The sequence below is a fragment of the Drosophila obscura genome, unplaced genomic scaffold, assembly GCF_018151105.1.
Source record: "Drosophila obscura isolate BZ-5 IFL unplaced genomic scaffold, ASM1815110v1 contig_200, whole genome shotgun sequence".
Lineage (NCBI taxonomy): Eukaryota > Metazoa > Arthropoda > Insecta > Diptera > Drosophilidae > Drosophila > Drosophila obscura.
This window is the reverse complement of record NW_024542791.1, coordinates 5293325-5310601: the sequence shown is the minus strand read 5'-3', so window position 1 is coordinate 5310601 and position 17277 is coordinate 5293325. Positions and strand designations below refer to the sequence as shown.

At 41.4% G+C, this 17277-nt stretch overlaps 1 protein-coding gene and 1 long non-coding RNA gene across 2 annotated transcripts; one reads left to right on the top strand and one right to left on the bottom strand.

Moving 5' to 3' along the window:
* Positions 1–7880: 7880 nt before the first annotated feature.
* Positions 7881–8876, top strand: LOC121404424 (proteoglycan 4-like). The gene has a single exon (XM_041593853.1). The coding sequence runs from the start codon at positions 7881–7883 to the stop codon at positions 8874–8876; it is 996 nt and encodes a 331-aa protein (XP_041449787.1).
* A 2236-nt stretch (positions 8877–11112) lies between these two features.
* Positions 11113–11642, bottom strand: LOC111075263. The gene is made up of 3 exons (XR_002607906.2): positions 11488–11642; positions 11281–11426; positions 11113–11200 (listed from the first exon to the last, which is right to left on the bottom strand). It is a non-coding gene; the product is annotated as an uncharacterized LOC111075263 (long non-coding RNA).
* Between the last annotated feature and the right edge of the window lie 5635 nt (positions 11643–17277).

Sequence of the window (17277 nt, the reverse complement as noted above, 5' to 3'; positions counted from 1 at the left end):
ATCCTCCCTGGGGGCTGGGCACTTGACCGCTGAAATCCCTTTTCCTGGGACGGACCAGATTTGGTGAGCTTCCTTTGTGTGGCGCCTGCAAGGGCAAATCAATGTCGCTTCGGCTTTAATGATTCGCCAGGAAACTGTTGCCTCTTCAGAAGAGAACCGAATATATTTGACTTTGTGTTGCATAATGTTCATTCCATTTCCATGGTGTCTCCTACCAATTTGTCATCACGCTTCACTCATACTGTAAGGCAAACCTACCGACTAGGGCTAAGCTGCTTGTGCTGTCCTCGCCCCATTACCTTACTATGACTTCCTGGCCCCTGTCGAGTGCTTCTCGGAACAATGTGTCCCGTCTAATCCTTTTTGTGCCCGACTATTATTACCGACTGCAACATAGTTATGGTTATGCTTGACGAACGAACCAGCTCCGACCCTGACTAAGCAGCTTAGTGTTCGCTCCCACCTTCTGGCCTAGACCACAACTCTGTCTCGATTTCAGCAATTGACATTCTGTTGCCGGTCGCCGCTTTAATATTTATTAGCTCTTGGCCAGAACTTCAGAGTCAACTGTCCGACATTGACATTTAAGTCGAGTGACACCATATTTTATTCGGCCAGCAATCTGTCAGTGTCCCAAGGGCAGTATTATTTGCATTCTACTGTTTAACAAATGTAGACTTAAAACAAATGTTTATTTTTTCCCCTTTGCTCCTTGTTATGATAGCTAATAGTGTGCTTGGGGTCATTTGGGTACTCTGCCAGCAAGTAAATAGCTTGCCAAAAACACAAAATGTGTTTGGCCATTTGAATATACGATATGTATGCATAATTATGCAGTGATAGGCAAGACGAACATAATATTTAATGTTAGTATGTACCTCTTTAAATCGAAACACATCTGGTTAAATATTTGTAAAATAAAACAACTTTCCTTGAACATAGCTTTTACCCATCCAAAGGGATTCCTTTGGCAACCAACCAACCAACCACCTTTAAAATTGAAGTCAACTCTTGAGGCATCCCAACTATATACACTGTGGTATGGCCGTTTAAGAGATCTCCCCACTGTTTGTTTATACAACGGACAAACCGCAAAAACCATCGAATTTGGCAAAATGTCAGAATGCGGTTTTTGCCACTAAACTTTACGTATTTGCAGCCAAGGCAAAAGTTCAAAGGGCTGCGGTGAATGGATAAGTTTGTTAGCCATACGGAAAAAAACATTGACAAGAACGCAGAGGAGGATGGGATGCCTGGTGCTGGCTGAAAAGTTGCGCTAGCAAACATGTGTTGCAATGAGTTATAGTTTGCTTAGCCCTCACCAAAAATCAATAAACCAGGAGTTGCAGCAGTGGCAGACACACGAGTTGAAGTTTGAATAGTGCCAGTACCTTCCTCAGGGGGCAGGATCAGCACTTGCAGTAACTGTTTCACATCCTGTACTCGTAATTTTCGAAAAGTCCAAACCAATTGCATTTTCGTTTGGCTGACACAAACAGGAGCTGCCCCTTCGCATGTGTTTCTCTGTGTGTGCTAATCGTTGCATATCAGTTACGCGTTGCACGTCCCGTTCCTGCCTTTTGCCGCCATCTTTTTTCTGCGCAGGTTGCATCTGCTTATTGCCACATAAATCAACCAATATGCTAGACAGAGTTGCATGCCAAAAAATGCATGACTCTGCGTGGCTATGTGTGTGTGTGTGTGTGTGTATGTGAACGTCATGCCCACTCCGCCTTGAAGGATATTCAGGCTCCGCAGACTGCAGACGAAGCGGGGCACGCAGGCAAGCAGTCGGGCACGTGTTCCATCTTATCCGTAATATAAGTGGAACCCTGTCTGTTCTGTCCTTTGAGCTATGGCAGTTGCCTTAACCCGCTTTATTGTCCCTTTTTCCAGCTCTAGCTTCAAAAAATACAAAATTTAAGTCTTTCAAGGCTTTTTGTAGTTTATGACACTATAATTTTCACGTGAAAAATGTTTTCCCTTCAAATTTCCAATGCCAGCAGCATTTGTAGAAGACAATGGAATCTAAATATTAATTTGTCATATTTTTTAATGAATTACCTACTATAAAATCTTCAAAGGAGTTTTAAATGGAAGACAATAACGTAAATGTTAGGTATATTACTGCATGGGACCTAAGCATGGGACCTGACAAAATAAACGAAACGCATAAACAAAGTTTCGCTCGACACTTTTATATACAACAAACACAGTCACCCAAAGAAGAGAGAGAGAACATCACTCATGACAGACAGTAGTCGCATATATCCGTACATCAAACCAACTCGGCGTCGCCGACACGGAAGTTGCCTTTGTATTTCCGGTTGTCTGACTGACGACGCCGCCACCGCCATTGCCTCTGCCTCGACGTCGTCGCCTGTTTGTCGCCTGTCACACATTCACCCAACTCTCCCACAGATACGCACACACACAGTTGCAGAAATACTCGTACAAATGTCTGCAATTTGCTGGCGTTCACAGCAAATGAGATGCCAAAATAGTTGCGTTTATGGTTAACATCTGAGAGGTAAATGATGTTTCAGCTCCAGTTTCGGGTCTGTTCTGCACTTTCGGTTTAATTGTGGAGCTCTTGTGTGACATTTGCCAAAATGCATTTGCATAGATCCCACCGCCATTTGCTGGTGATTAAATTTTGAGTTTATGGCTTAATTTTTGCACAGTCGCCTTTGGGTGTGGAGCAGCTCACTAATTGAAATTGCTTTTTCAAAAGCATTTTAGGCAGGCAGATACAAAGATGTCGTCTTTTGGCCCCACCAGCCCTTGGCATCAAATTAACCCATTATAATTTTTGGGGTCGAGCAGAGGAGTTTAGAACTGTCACTGTCTGCCATGCTGTGGCCTGCGTCCCGTGTCCTCTGCCATGCCATGCGAGTCCCTTGGTAAATGTAGTTTTCCGCGCAGCCAAATTGAAAATCTGTTTGGGAAAGCTAAATTGCTGTATAAATAGTTTAGCCGAGCTGCAGCTGTGACCCACAAAGCCTGCCAACCGTACCCGGAGCGTAGCTTATTAATCAGCGCAGTCATGTTGATAGCCCCGCGGCTGACAAATGGAGCATCCATCTAGCTATCTATTGGTACCCACCAATCCTTCCAACCGTGCAGTGTGCATTAGATTTTAATTGCATGTAATTCAACATGACTTTGCTGCTGATGCGGGTTCCGGATGTGATGTTGATGCTGAGGCTGATGCAAGCCGCATGTGGAATGTTGAATGCAGGAAGCTGCAATTGCCAGCGACAAGCGCTGTGGCAGCGGATTTATTACAAAGGAAATGTGATTGACGTCGAGCACTTGGCATGGGTAATGTGCCACAAAATGAAAAGATTTTCTACCGCATCCTATCACCCCCAGACACAGACACAGAACAAATGAAACGTGCATGGCAATAAAAGCTATCAATAACTCTGCTCTAGATGTCAATTGATGGGAAGAACTCGAGGCATTCCACCACCAAATGCTGAAAGATACCAGCAAACGACGAGTCATGTGGCTGCTGTAATTTTATGGGAAGTGAAGAGAGAGTAAGCCAAGTGAAATCTGTTTTATATGGTAACGTTATGCCAATCAATTACAAAGTGAAAATAGGAGTAAGCATGTCATCGTACCGATAAAGTAACAAATTGAAATGCAAATAAGCTTCGAGTGTAATTATTTATGAATTAATTCATGGCAGATATTTAATTCAACATTTTTAAGCATAAATAAAATCATAATTCTGAACCTGTGTTAATGCTGAGAACACAATTCAAAATAAAGGCACGATCCAAAAGGCACAAGTACCATAAATATAAGCATTTCAGGGTGCCTTAAAGACCAAAAACTATTTTTTATTTCAACTTTAAAACACCATAAAAGTAACAACAACAAATAGAGGTCGTAAAAAAAAGTTCCTCTAGCGAGCTGCTCGCAAAAATTCTGTTCGACATAAAGCCATGAATGGGCCAAGCAGTTTGACAGCTGCTGATGGATATGAAAGAGAGCTGCAAACAGGACTATAACTATCCGTGTTGCTGGTACTTTCGCCTGCTACAACTTTAATGCTGGGGGAAACAAGAGCGAAATCAATACTGGATCATGGTCCTTGTCCTCGTCCTCGTCCTCGTCCTGCTGCTAAACATCCCCGAGCAGCACATAGCAGCCAATAACGGGGCGCGGGATTTATTTCCAGCCAGGCCTGCAAAAGAATTGCTGCAGTAAAAATTGGCAGTGACAAGGAGCAGTATACGAGGTGGATGCCGGCGGTGGCGCCACGAAACTGCGACGCCATTTGTCTGCCGAAATAGGAAGCACCACACATACACAAAAAATAAGAGAAGGAACAGGCTCTGGGCGTGACCTAGAAAAATAAAGTTAAGGAAACTTCAGGAATGGAGAAAGGAGGATGTCCGGGAAGTTTCGTAGAGGAATGGCCTCGTGCGTGTGCGGTTATAATGAATTGATTTATAAGCATTCAATTTTTGCAGTCTATAATTAGTTTTTTTATACAAATTGATTGAGTCTTCGACTGATGGCGAACGTATACGCATTCATTAAAGCCAACTGCCATGGCCGCATAATGTTTATAATTTAATTAGTTTTCATTGAAGCCAATTTATCGAGGAATGGACAGCTGTTTTCAATGTGCCCTGGCCTTTGATTTGTGAGTGAGAAATCAATTTTAATTAATTCTGATTAAAAGCATTTTAACACCAGATACGTATTCAACCGCCATTAAGCCATTCGCAAAAGTTCTTTTGATTAACATTAAATTGGCTTATTACTGTGTATATTTAATGACTTTTTGCGTTAGATTATGGAGAATTATTAATTAAATAGAAGATAAATCGAATTATATTTTGGAAGATAACTTAATTGAGTTTGAAATTAGCTTATGTATTTTCAAATATCTCCGATAAATTTATTGCTCCTTGGAAAAGCGACTTAGCCGCTTCGGTTTCGTCCTATTTTTCAAAAATTACTTTTGTTATACATCACTTGTAATTTGAATATTTTATCAAGCATCTCATTCAATCATTATTCAAAGCCCCCATTTAAGCGCTGCCCACACAGGACTTCGCTTTAAATATGGGATAATTTTAGCAACATGACTTCATTGCGCTATTATTGATCTCCCAATGGCTGCCAAAATTCTATAGAGGCTGGCCTCTCCAATGCCAGCAAAAGGTTGAGGGTCGCATGGCGCCGTCTGGTCGCGGCGCTCCGTGAAGAGCAGAAAACAAAGTGTAACCTTAACAGAAGAGGTGGTCGTTTCACCCCCAGAGCCCAGACAATATACAGACAGGGACGTTCATTACGAGAGACGGAGCGTAGGAAAAACAAACAAGTTTTCCTTTGGCGGCAGCGGCAGTCCTGCAGATAAAGCATAAAACTGTCGCCAAAGCTTTGCCAGCTTTTTCTTTCGAAAAGGAAAATTTAACGGGGGAATGGGGTCTGATGGGGTACAAATATATATATATAGTGCCCTTTGGGAGGTACGAACCCAACTTGAAAGGTCGAACCACATTTGGCCAAGACAATTCTCGTGTGCGACATGTTGGGCGTCATAATAATGCTAACACAATGGGCAGGATTAAGTGGGTCCAAAGTGCAGTGTGCCCAACCCCTCAGCCCTTATTGTCCTTTGTCATTGCAGTCCGTGCCTCAGGCTGTTGCTTGTTTGTTGCGCTTTTGTGTCCACAACAACAGAGGCAACGGCAACTCGAGCAAGTCGCAACAGTAGCAACTACAAGTCCTTGTACGAGGACATGGCATATGTATGCCTTGTTCGTTCTAGTGGTTTCAAGAGGGACAACCCGCCAGAGGCGTTGCAAGGCAGGCACTTCCATCGACTTTCAATACCTCTTTGGTTTTATATATTAATGCGCTTTGCAGTGATTCTCTGCCTGATTCGCATTCCAATTGCAAAGTAAATTCCTTAATGCGCTTATCCTTTTAGCAACGGTTGGGCATTCGCTTAGAGTTTTCCCTCTATTCGCCATTATACCATTTTACAGTTTCCTATTCTTTTTTTAACCAGGCTGTGCAAGTATTGTCTCTATCGCAGTCGTTTGGGTGTAAAAATAATTTGAAGTTGCTGCGACACAGTGGATGTGAGACCTGCATTTCGTTTTGACCAGCTCCCCATACAGAGTTACATTTTGTATCTTGTTCGATTTTTTCATCAGAGTATGAAATTTAAAAAAAACGTAAATTTTAAGAAAAAACATTTACTATAAATATAGATTCAGAGGACCAAACCTTCAACATTTACTATGATACTCTTGTCCTCTTGCATCGTTCTCCCAATTGTTTTTTAAACTTGTTCCCTCATCTGTTTCTCAACTTTTTTAATTCCTTTTTCCTTATTTACCCTTTGTAATACAACGCTTTTTAATCTTGGTCCTATTCTTCCTCTCTGTTATCCCAGTTTCCTAAGAAAGTCTTATTCTTGTCCCTCTCTTGTCATTCTGCATTTAATCTACTTTTAATCTTCTTCCATCTGTTGTTATTTTCCTGTCAAATTCAATTTATGTTCTCAACTCTTCTTTACATTTTTCAGGAAAAGTATAAGTATGATTCACCTCAGAAGTTTCCTCATTAGCATAATATCTCAAGGACCCAGTTAGCATGGATAATATCTATTGAACCACAGTGCAGAGACTCCGACTGTTGCACAGTTAAGAGGACCTACCTCGAATGTTTGTCTGCAATTCACGTGTATAGGCAGTGACTAAAATCCAGTCAATTTTCGCACTCTCACGCGCCACTGACCGATTTGGGATCCGATTGGGGTTTCAGGGGCCCCGTGTGAGTGTGTACAAGGAGCCAGTGAACCATTCAGCTGTCAAATATTTGCACTGTTGTTAAATTCCAGCAATGGCGTGTCACACCGTTGGGACACACGTCACTGGCAGCTATATTTTTTCACGAGCGAGAGGAAGCCATACCCTCCGTTAACTATATCCACATACCATATGAAATTGTGCTAATTAACAAGCAATTAAGACAGCATGTAAAGTTATTTTCAAAACACAGCTGAGGGTTGCGCAGCTGAGGGGCATTACGGACAACTATGGCATGCAGAACAGTTAACTTTGCAACGCCAGCCACAAAATGGAGGGAGCGAGAATTCCGCCTTAGCATTCCCTTATCGCCTAAGTGGCCGCCGCCTCGGCAGGGAGCAAAAGTTTACTTTATATGTACTATATAGCGATAGGAATGGGAATGGCGATGGCTATGGCAATGGCGGAGTCGATGCCGAACGCCATTGTTTATTTAAGCCAATATCCGTTATTTAAGTTGAGCTTCCTTCCGCCCGACATTTTGTTGTTGCAGTTGTCAGCTGTTTGTTTGGCTTTTGTTTGAAATATTTAGCGCTGGTGGAAAAGCAAATAGCAAAGAGCGCCTCTATTTGGACAAAAGTTCAACAGACACAACAACCATATGGCCACGACGGCTCGACTGTGGACCAAGTTTGGCCAACGGAAGTGTGAACTTTGCTGCCATTATATAAAGTTAGCTCCAAGGGAAACTGAAAGAGGACATTGCACTAAATTGCCACACCAAAATCCTTGACAAATTCGCCAACATTTGACCGCAAATGATGTGCAATTGAATGAAGGACGCAAAAACAAAATTATTCCACAAAACAGCTAACAAAAAAATAAAATTATTTTTTGGGAAAACAAAAACAAAGAAAATAATGGAATACAATAATAGAATTTCTATAAATCAAGTAGGTCGTATATGTTCAGGTTAGGTATTTCCCAGTCATCAGTTTCAGTTCTAACCGTAACGTCGAGCATACAACATCGACAACAATTTTCGAGCTACTCCCAAAAATACTTACAAAATATATTAGGTTAAATATTTTCAACATGCCACCCGCTAAACGCAAACTGACCAATATGGCTGTAAAGAAACGCGAAAGTAATAGTGATGACTCTTCGGAATACACCACAGATACCGAAGACATTTGCTCTGACAGCGAATATGAGTCATCCTCATCCGATGATGACAAGGAATATTACTCGTCTACTGGGGATGAGGATGAGTATGATGATGATGATGACAACCATCCTGTGAAGGCGACCAAAAAGTCAGCCGTCAAAACAATGCCAAAGCGTTGCACAGACAAAAAAGCAACAAAAGGCCGCACCGTGAATACAAAGACTCGTCGGAATGCGCGGAAACCAGTAAAAAAGCCCGCCAAGCGAGCCCCAGTGAAGCGCAAGCCAATGTGCACCGAAACCTCCACGGATTCTGACGACTATAGTGTCCAATTGGTCCAACCAACTCCGAAACGGACAGCAAGAGGAAGACCCAAGAAAGAGCCCAAGAAGACCATGACTCCTGTCCAAAAACGCTTGCCAGCAAAACCCGCTGGTGCCCCGCGTCAATCCAAGAAGGGACAAATGACATCATCGACATGGTCGATACCGTCGAAACCGTCGATAGTGGCGAAGCCGAACTCACCAACGAAGCCGAAGCCGAAGCTGAAGCCAAAGAAGCAGATAACAGAGCCAAAAACGGTCACGCTGAAAGAAAATAAATCGATAACGAAACCGATAACTACAAACCCGAAAGAAACGATACCGACTGAACTGCCGAAGGATAAGACCGGAGAACAGAAGGATGCGAAACCAGTGAATAAATTGAGATTCCGCTTCTACCCATGGAACCAGTCAAATCAGAAGGACGCTACGCTTACCAACGAACCCGACCTGACAGTATCGATGCCAGAAACAGCTAAGCTTGGAAACCCAGACGAAAACATGCCGACTAAGCCAGAAGAACAGAATCCACAGAAACCTGACGAAAAGCATCCGGATGTGGCTGATGATATCAAGATATGGCATCGAAAAGACGAGTAAAAACAGTTTAGGTGGAATCACATCAAAATTTAAGTATTTTTGGAGTGAACAAGCAACTGCCTGCTATTTTTTTTTGCATGTCGAATTCAAAATAAGCTAAAATTTTAACAAATTAATCTCCTTAAAAGTTTATATTTATGTCAAAACCAAAATTGTGAAGTTTGTAAGGACTTTGGAAAAATGTAAAACTTAACAATTGCATCTATGTCAAATTCAAAATGATTATCATTGGAAAAGTGTAAATTAAAGTTCAGGCTAAATATTCAACTTCTCACTTTTATTTCTCGCATAGACAACCACTATCAAAGCTTCCAAGTCCTTTCATTTTGTCCCAGGTATTTTAAAAGTCAATCCCCATCATTAATTAATCTATCAAAAAATAGATGGATCCGTGATGGATCTGTAAAGGTATTTTAAGCTATAGTAATCCGCTACCGTTGTGACAACACTTAATTGCAAATCCTTAACAAATTCCGTTGAGTTACGTACATGACCAGATTAAGCTTCAACTCATTCAACGTCATTGGCTCAAGGCGAACAACTGACCAACTTTTGCACGTTGTCAGCACTTTCGACCTTTGGCCAAAATGCATAATAAACACGCTGCTAGGCTGCCTGGTTGCCAGGCAGCAGCCCATTATGTAGCTGCAGATGGTCAAAAACTTTGGCGTTAGCTGGATTTGCCGGATCCTGGCGGTGGCTCAACATGTTTTGGCTAATTAATGTCAAAAGCCGTTGCGAAAGATAACTTGCCGAGAGAAGGCGGACATTTCGGTCTAAGCCCCGCACACTACCACACACCTGTTCATGGGCAGGCAATTGAAATTTAAAGCCGGAAGTTTATTGTTGCAACAAAAGAGCGAGCTTGGCAGCGGATGCGCCACCATCTCTGTCGTGTCCAGAGAACGGACACCGCTCGGCCAGAACTAGTTCTCGCTGGGCATTGTACAGAACTTTTTGTCCGTAAATAAATCCCTTCGAGTATAAATGAAATGCAAACTTTTTTCCGGTAAGCTGACGGTCTAATTGTTGCCAGCTCCTGTTGTTCCAGGTTATCTGCCCTCAACCTGCTACTGCCTCTCCCAGCTCTTCATTATATATAATACCCGTTAGTCTTTGAATAAAAGGGTATATTGTATTCGTTTAAGTTGATGTAACACCATGTAGGTGGTTGTGGCGCCTTCCTTGATCGATAGATAGTGTTTTAGTAATCTTCCAGATCAAATAATAATTGCAACCAAAATAATCAAAACTATTTTCCAGGTGAGACGTAATCTCCAGCGTAGCATCTCAAATTATCAGATAAGAGCATACTCGTTAAAAGAGTCCTGTCTGCCAATGTCCCATCCAGTCAAAACCACTTGTACTTTTCGGCACAAGGCTTTACTACGAGATATCTCATAGTCGTTACACTCAACTGGATTATTCCCTCTTGTTTGCATTAGTTTTCATTTCCTTTCTTAAATTATTTAGAACAAATTTGTGTAGCTCTCAGAGCACCTTTAAATTGAAAACCTAATGAGCAAACCACTCGAAAGTGCTTCAAAATTAAATGGAAAATGCGCTGCATTGGCAATGCTCGGCGCTTACGTGTCCGTGCCAGTATAATTGCGCTTAAAATCGTTTAAGTGTTTTATAATCCGCCGTTATTTTTTCCTCACTGTGGCCGCTTTAAACGACGTGGCTTCCACCCGGCACCCTGACGGCGGACCAGAAAAAAACACCAAAATGGCTTTTTAAAGCGTTTGCCAGGACGGATCCCTTCAGTCGTTTTCTGTTCCGGAGAGGGTGTGTGTGCCTGTATTTGCTTGTGCTGGTCAGTTAAGGCTCTTATGGACGCACATTCACATCCAAAAAAAAAACACACACGCAGACACACATGTGTGTGAGCCATTAAAAGCGGAGAAAATTGTTGCACGCCGTTTTCGGATTTCTGGCGATTTTCTTTGTGGCCACCAGCACCGCATTGGTATGCTCCGGCTTTGGATACGGCTGTAGATCCCTCTGCCATGAAGATTTGCAGTGCAAGTGGGCTAATTACGATGGGGGTCTGAAGTGGAAAGGGATCCAAGAAAATTGCCCCACTTGAAAGAGATGTGTACTTTCCAGGTAATTAATTCAGTTACATTCCTTTGACAGTTTATGAATTTCGTACTATGAAAACTTAGATTGAAAATATTCAAAACAAAGTCAAATCAAAGGCATTTGGATGAAAGCATCTGCATTCATAACTTCCCTTTACTGTTCAAATTCTATGACATTGCAATCTTGTTGCACCCGAGTGGCTACCACTTGACTCCCTTTCGCCTTGTGCGTCTCAACACCTAAAAGGGCACCACAGAAACAGAAACAAAAACTGAATTTAATTTATTTATTCATGGGTTGCATATGAACATATACATACTTGTGCAACCTTTGAATTTCCGCTCCATATACACATAACTTTGGGTCCAATTGAGGTCACAATTGTGTGAGAAATCCGTCTTTGGACCCAAATACATATCATCTTTCCAGCACATTCCAGAGACCGCAGCGGCAGAGCGCACCTGGCTGGGAAACCACTTGAGGAGGCCACCACTTGCTGGATTTCAGAAAAAAGTTCCACACTTACCCCAGAACTTAAGATACTCAAGTGCACACATACACTCACTAAGGCCCACATAGATACAGACACAGAGTTGCGGATTCATATGCAAATACGAGGCCTGGGCGCTAGGGAGCCACTTAGGGGGCTGTATGTATCTCCTTCCGGCACGGCACTGGATACCTTTGGCTTTTTATGCATAGTACGTACCTGCAGGAGACAAACAACAAATAAACATAAGTAATAATGTCGAGCTTCTCTGGTTAGTCACATGAATATGAATGGAGTTTTTTCTGGTTTCCCCTTTTTTCTGGCTTATTTAAATGGCAAACAAATAGACAACCAAGCAGAAGGACTACTACCTTCTAGTCGGCTCCATCTTCATGCAGAGAGTTATGCAACTGAAACTGTCGACAGCTTTTGCCCCCTTATAGCCCTCCCACTCGAGTTCTGTGAGGCGTTTGTAGAGCGCTTAAATCTTTAGAAAATATCTAAATTGTTCTCTATGGCTTTTGTGTCAGCTGTCTCAACCAGACAATGTATGTGTGCGGATCTGTGTGTATTTTTTTATGTACGTGTGTCCATATGTGTGTGCGTGACATGCATTATGCTGTTTTTGACTTTGCCACAAACAACGTAAAAATGTCTTTCCCCATTTGTCTCGTATGCCTGTGAAATGAACTTCATTGTAAGCCGCTCTGGGGATTTGCTGTGACAAATGAAATTTATAGTTCTCCGATCCCCAGCTCTTCTGACTCCATTCCCTCCCCCGGGGGAAAAACTGGGAAACTGCAACGCTGCAAATCTCTGAATGCTGGAAATCTAATTCATCTTTCAAATTAGCAACGTATTTTTACGTATAATTATAGAGTATAATTTGAGAGTAACCTACTAACTCGTATATACGACTTGGGCTAGAAATGTAACTAAAGGAAATTTTGCTGAAGATTTTTATATCTCTATTTAAATTTAGAATCCTTTTCGTTTCAGTAGGGAAATTTTTCTTGGCAGACTTCCGATTTTCAATGAAGTCAGAAATCTAACTGAAATCATCTCCTCAAAATTCTTGACATACTCGTACAAAAGCTACAGAAAGTATTTAATTTTGATGAGCTGTTTACAGGGTATCAATACATGGAACCTTTTTTTAGGATGAATCGCTCTCGGTTTTTACTAAACCCGCAACCGACAATGCTCTTTTGTGCACATGTGACATGAAGCCCCAAAAGTGATATAAATAAAATTCCATAGCATACTTTTTTTGCGCTGCCTCATGCACATACACATACACATACATGGAGACATCACCAAACCCATCCGTCATACATAGCTGGCCCCGCAACTAAAATATCCTTTTATGTATACATATATCATTCACATTCTGTTTTATCCCCGAAAGCTTTTGGCTGCTGCTGTGGCAGTGGCATCTATGCCATTTACTCAGAGTCATTAGACTGATGGCCTGTATAGGGGCCCTTTAAATTTGCCAAAGGAAAAGAGAGAGAGAGCGGTAGAAGAGACTTTAATCATATTTATCAAAGGGTATGTAAGGGCCTGACTGACAGCTGTTTGTGGTTGGACGGCTCGTGGTCACATAGCCTGTTGCATCGGCCTGATGAGGGAATGCATGACATTGCCCCACCCTGCTAATCTAATAAGTTGCCTAACAAACCACATGACAGAGCAAGACCAGCCTGCCATACAAAATCCAAGCACGAAGCTACGGGATGCGGTTATGTCAGTCGACCAACTATCCAACCTATCCAAACTCCAATCTCCATCCAGCTTACGACTCACCACTTGAACCATCTCTGTGTGTGGAAGCACTCCATTTCCATATACCCTTAAAAAGGGTAACACATTTTTGACTAAATGTTGGCAACGCTGAGAAGGAAGCATTCTGACCAACAAACATAAATATTTTCTTGATCAGTCCCTCGGCTTATATCATCCATACAAAGTCAATTCGCCAACCCTTAAATTAAGAAATAAAACCATAGGCAAGATATCTCTCAAAGGGGATCCAAACATTCGGTTACCTAATCCTCTTCATCCCTTCTTGTTGTGGTTAATTTTGTAAGAGACAGCCCTGTGGATGTTGCGTGCACTTGCGGTTGCTCTAAGATTTGATTGCAAGTGTAATTCAAGCACGCTCGGCTGCCCAGTTGCTATTTTGCTGGTCCGACCCGTACTCTCCTTTCACTTCGCTTGACTGACTGCCGAATTTCATGTAGAGCTCGCCTGCATTTGTTTTAAAATTAAAGTGCAGTGCAGCAGAAAGCAGAAACAGCAGTAAGCAGCTGCAGCAGGAGCTGTCTTTGTTTTCTCCTGCATAGGAGTATCTCTCTTCCCCACGACCTCCTGCATAGGAATTTCCCCGTTTCCAGGGACCATGGGGCGTCTCCTCCTCCGTGTTTTGGGGATGTATCTGAGTTATGTGCCGCTGCTTGTGCTGATTAAGCGGAGCATCGCAGCGCCGCGGGCATTCGGACTGCGGGCGGTGCGAAATGGATGCCCCGTTTTGGTTTCCCTGCTATTGAATGGAGCTCCTAAATATGCTTTGTGTTCCCTCGGAAATGTATGAACATTGCAATGTTCAACAAAAAACGAAGCTGGGAACACCGGAGTCAGTGGAGAGGACCTTAAAAAAGAAGTGGCAAGGAGGAACACAAAGAATTGAGTTGTCAGAAAACCTTTAAAAAAAGTTTCGTGACTCACAAAGTTGTATCCCCTTCGAAAATCTCTTCACTGGTTACATCAAAAACGATAAAATTTCACAAGAAGCTAGGTAGATTTTCGACCAAATATACAAGTATGTATATGCACATCTATTCAAGAACTCTCACATAATCATAAAATATATTTTCTTTGATTTAAGCAGCGTATTTATTGCAATGCAATTGAAATGTTTTAAGCTACTTATTTATTATTATTGGCTGCACTAAAAACACACAACACACAATAAATCCAATAATGTTTATTTAAATGTATCATGCTAAGTGTTAATTATAGAAAAGCTTACTCATAATGAAATTTCAAAATAATAACTCTATTATGCATAATTTCTCCGACTTTTGCTGAAATTAACATTAACCTTTGACAGCTTACCTGCCAAAATTTTTTAATTGGGTTATATTCCCGACGTATGCATTGAATATTTACATACATACATATGTCAAATACCCACAAAAAGCGTTTATTAACAAACAATATAGATTAATTACAAATATAAGCAAAAAAAGCGAAAATTAAATTATATGTAACAAGATAAATAGAAAATACTTATCCTAACATTGTATTTGTTGCATTAACCCTATTTAAAACACCGATTATGGTTAGAGTTAAGCATATTTATTGGATGGTGCCATAAAAAAGAAAACCACATGAATAAATAACTGATTGGGCTTACAATGTCATTAACAAAAAAACAAAAAACCACAAAAAGAGACAGAACGAAGCGAAAAGTGCGAACAATAAATATTTAAACGGATTGCGACAACTAAATTGTGTGTAGCAATGTGTACGAATACATTTCAGCTGTATGTATTACTGTTATTTGTTAATACTTAGTAATCGTGGAGCATAACAGGCTGGAACAAATATTAGATAATTATTACAACTAAAATTGCAGAAAACAAGTTCTTTTGTACTCTATTTTTAAGACAGAAAAATAAAACTTTCCTCTTATTACCATCTCCCTACTCAAAAGGTGTTTGTAGAGGCTTGCTTATTTAAGTTCGTTTTAGAGAGTAAGTAGAGGGTATCTTTTAGTTTTTATATCCACCATAAAGTTCCTCCTTGTTTTGCGGCTGCTAATGTTAATTAATTTCAACTAAGCGGCTTATGCATATAAATAGCGAATGGCAAATGGAATACATAACAGGCAAAACAGCAAATGACATTGAAGCTCTTGGAAAAGCCGACAAGATAATTATTAGTTATTTAAACAGCTTTTGTTGCATGTTTAATGCAAATCCGCAGCAATGCGTGTAAGGCATGGCGCCAACAAATGACAAGAGAATTGCAATGCCCAGAGGCTTAAATTGATTGTGTTATTTGCCTCCCTGCCCGTTGGCATACCATGGCAGAACAATAAATATATAAAAACATGAATCATTTATTTGCATGACCCCGATGCAACGTTTTGATACTGAAACAATGCGAGATGCATGATTTTTCTAGGAATTCGCCAACAAAAGATTGAAGGCTTTAAGCTCTGTGCCTGCCTCGCCGCTTCCTGCTATTTTTCCCCCCAAACCAACTTGGGATAAATCAGGGGCCAAAACCAAAGCAATAAATAATAAATCAGCGCTAACAATTTGCACAGCATGCTCTGCACAGTGCTTGCCTCTTTGTTCAGCTGCTGCTGCTGCTGCTGATTCCACGGGGAAGTTCCCCGCTGATAACTTGAAACCGGGCAACGGGTACCGCGTACCGGGAAGTTACGCGGAATGTGGAATACGGAGTGGACTCGATTTTGCCATTCATGAAAATTATGCATCGAGATGAAAAATAATGAAATTAATTGCTCGGAAAACAGTCAGGCAGCAAAACAGTGAAAAGTGGGACCTATCCAAAGCTCCTTCTCTGAAATGGCTATGGAAATGGACTTGATGGAGTGGAGGATTTGAAAAAAATAAAATGGAAAACAGCTAAGCGAAGATGGTTTAATACAACAACAAATTTTCCTACATTTATCGACTAAACCTAAAGCTTTGGTTAATTTTCCATAAAAAAATAAAGTATTTAAATTAAATCCACTATTTGGCTGCGTAACCAATCAGAAAGTTTGATGCGTTTTCCCTTTAAAATAAATCAAAATTTACTTTTAATCTGCAAAACTATCAAACAAAGATAGGAATTAACTTATGAACAGAAAACATTGTATTGTTGGATTTTACTTCTAACAGAAACACAATTCTAGCAGACTTTCCATTTATGTTTATTAAAGAATCAAAATTTCTTCAATTACACTCCATGAAATTCCACTAATAGCTTAAGTGAAAAATTCTGTAAACACATCAAAATGCTGAAGCATTCACCCAAATGCAATTTGTTTGCTCAAATCAGAATTGTGGAAAAGTAGCGCCAGTATCAGGGCATCCTTGGCTACTGGTTGCTAGCTCCCACCAGGCGAAAAGTCCGTCAGTCGTTAATCAAAGTTAAAATGCGTTAAACAAGCGAAACAAAATGCACATTTCGACGACTTCACAACTGGAAGGCACTGCCCAGCCTTGGGTGGTGACTGTGCTCGTGTCCCGAGTTCTGATAGTGTGCATTGCATTTGACTTCCGCTTCCTTTGCTGCAGCAACAGTAGCAGCAGTAGCAGCAGCAGCCAAAGCAGCGATGCCTTTCCGCTGGCATAGCCACGGCGATCTCAGCTATGCATTTCCCTCGACGTTTGCAAATTTGCAAAATTTATCAGTCGACGCGTTATAAACAAAGTTTATTACAACGAAGGGCCTGGCATCGACTCAGGATTTGGTTTTTGGGTGTGTACTTTGGATCCCTATACACATGGAATTGGGTTTGGATTCTGGGTAATGGTCGTGGCATTGTTGCAGACACACTCGGGCACTTGAGGCGCATAACTTGTCGAAAACTTTATGCGCGCCACGTTGCTGCTGACAAAATGGCGACGGCTCGACAATGTTGTCCTTTGATATGCACTTCGTGACCCCAATTACGGACACGTCCCAAGCCAGTGGTAGTTCCAGCCATCCTACGCCACAACCCCATCCCATATACATGCCATTGCAATGAACTTGCATTGCAGCCACATGGCCTGCTCATCCAGCTATTAAACCAATCGTCTG